We start from the raw sequence: 347 nt of genomic DNA, 5'->3' as shown, positions 1-347 counted from the left end.
CACTTTGTCCTAGTCATAATAATTCCTTTAAGATATGAGAACAAAATTGGTCTAAAAAGACAACATTTTGTGTTTTTAGGTGTACAGTGTAGTTGACATTTAGTGCATTTACAGCAGTTACTATGAGAAATATTGTAGGAATTACATTTTTCTTTTATCAGCTAAAATCTTGATTATCAGTTACAAGGTCGGCTTAAACCTGTTAGACTGCTCAATCTCTCTCTCAACAATACTTTGCTTGTATTTGTGGTGATCTAGGAATATACAGTATTCTCCCACTCACTGTAAGTTTAGCAGAGTAAGGGTATGATATAAACATCTAAACTGCAAATATCTCTCTGCTTTGT

The 347-nt window shown here is 32.9% G+C and overlaps 1 protein-coding gene across 1 annotated transcript in view; it reads left to right on the top strand.

Annotated features, from left to right (window-relative positions):
- cenpn (centromere protein N) overlaps positions 1–96 on the top strand; it is a 3,836-nt gene extending 3,740 nt beyond the window's left edge. The window contains exon 8 of the mRNA XM_035652057.1: positions 80–96. Within this exon, the coding sequence (XP_035507950.1) occupies positions 80–96 (17 nt within the window). The remainder of the gene's footprint in view (positions 1–79) is intronic.
- The last annotated feature ends 251 nt before the right edge of the window (positions 97–347 follow it).

The sequence above is a fragment of the Morone saxatilis genome, unplaced genomic scaffold (genome assembly GCF_004916995.1).
Source record: "Morone saxatilis isolate NCDOM2014 unplaced genomic scaffold, NCSU_SB_2.0 Contig11, whole genome shotgun sequence".
Taxonomy (NCBI): Eukaryota; Metazoa; Chordata; class Actinopteri; family Moronidae; genus Morone; species Morone saxatilis.
The sequence above is the reverse complement of the archived record's forward strand: the minus strand, read 5'-3'. Positions and strand labels throughout refer to the sequence as shown.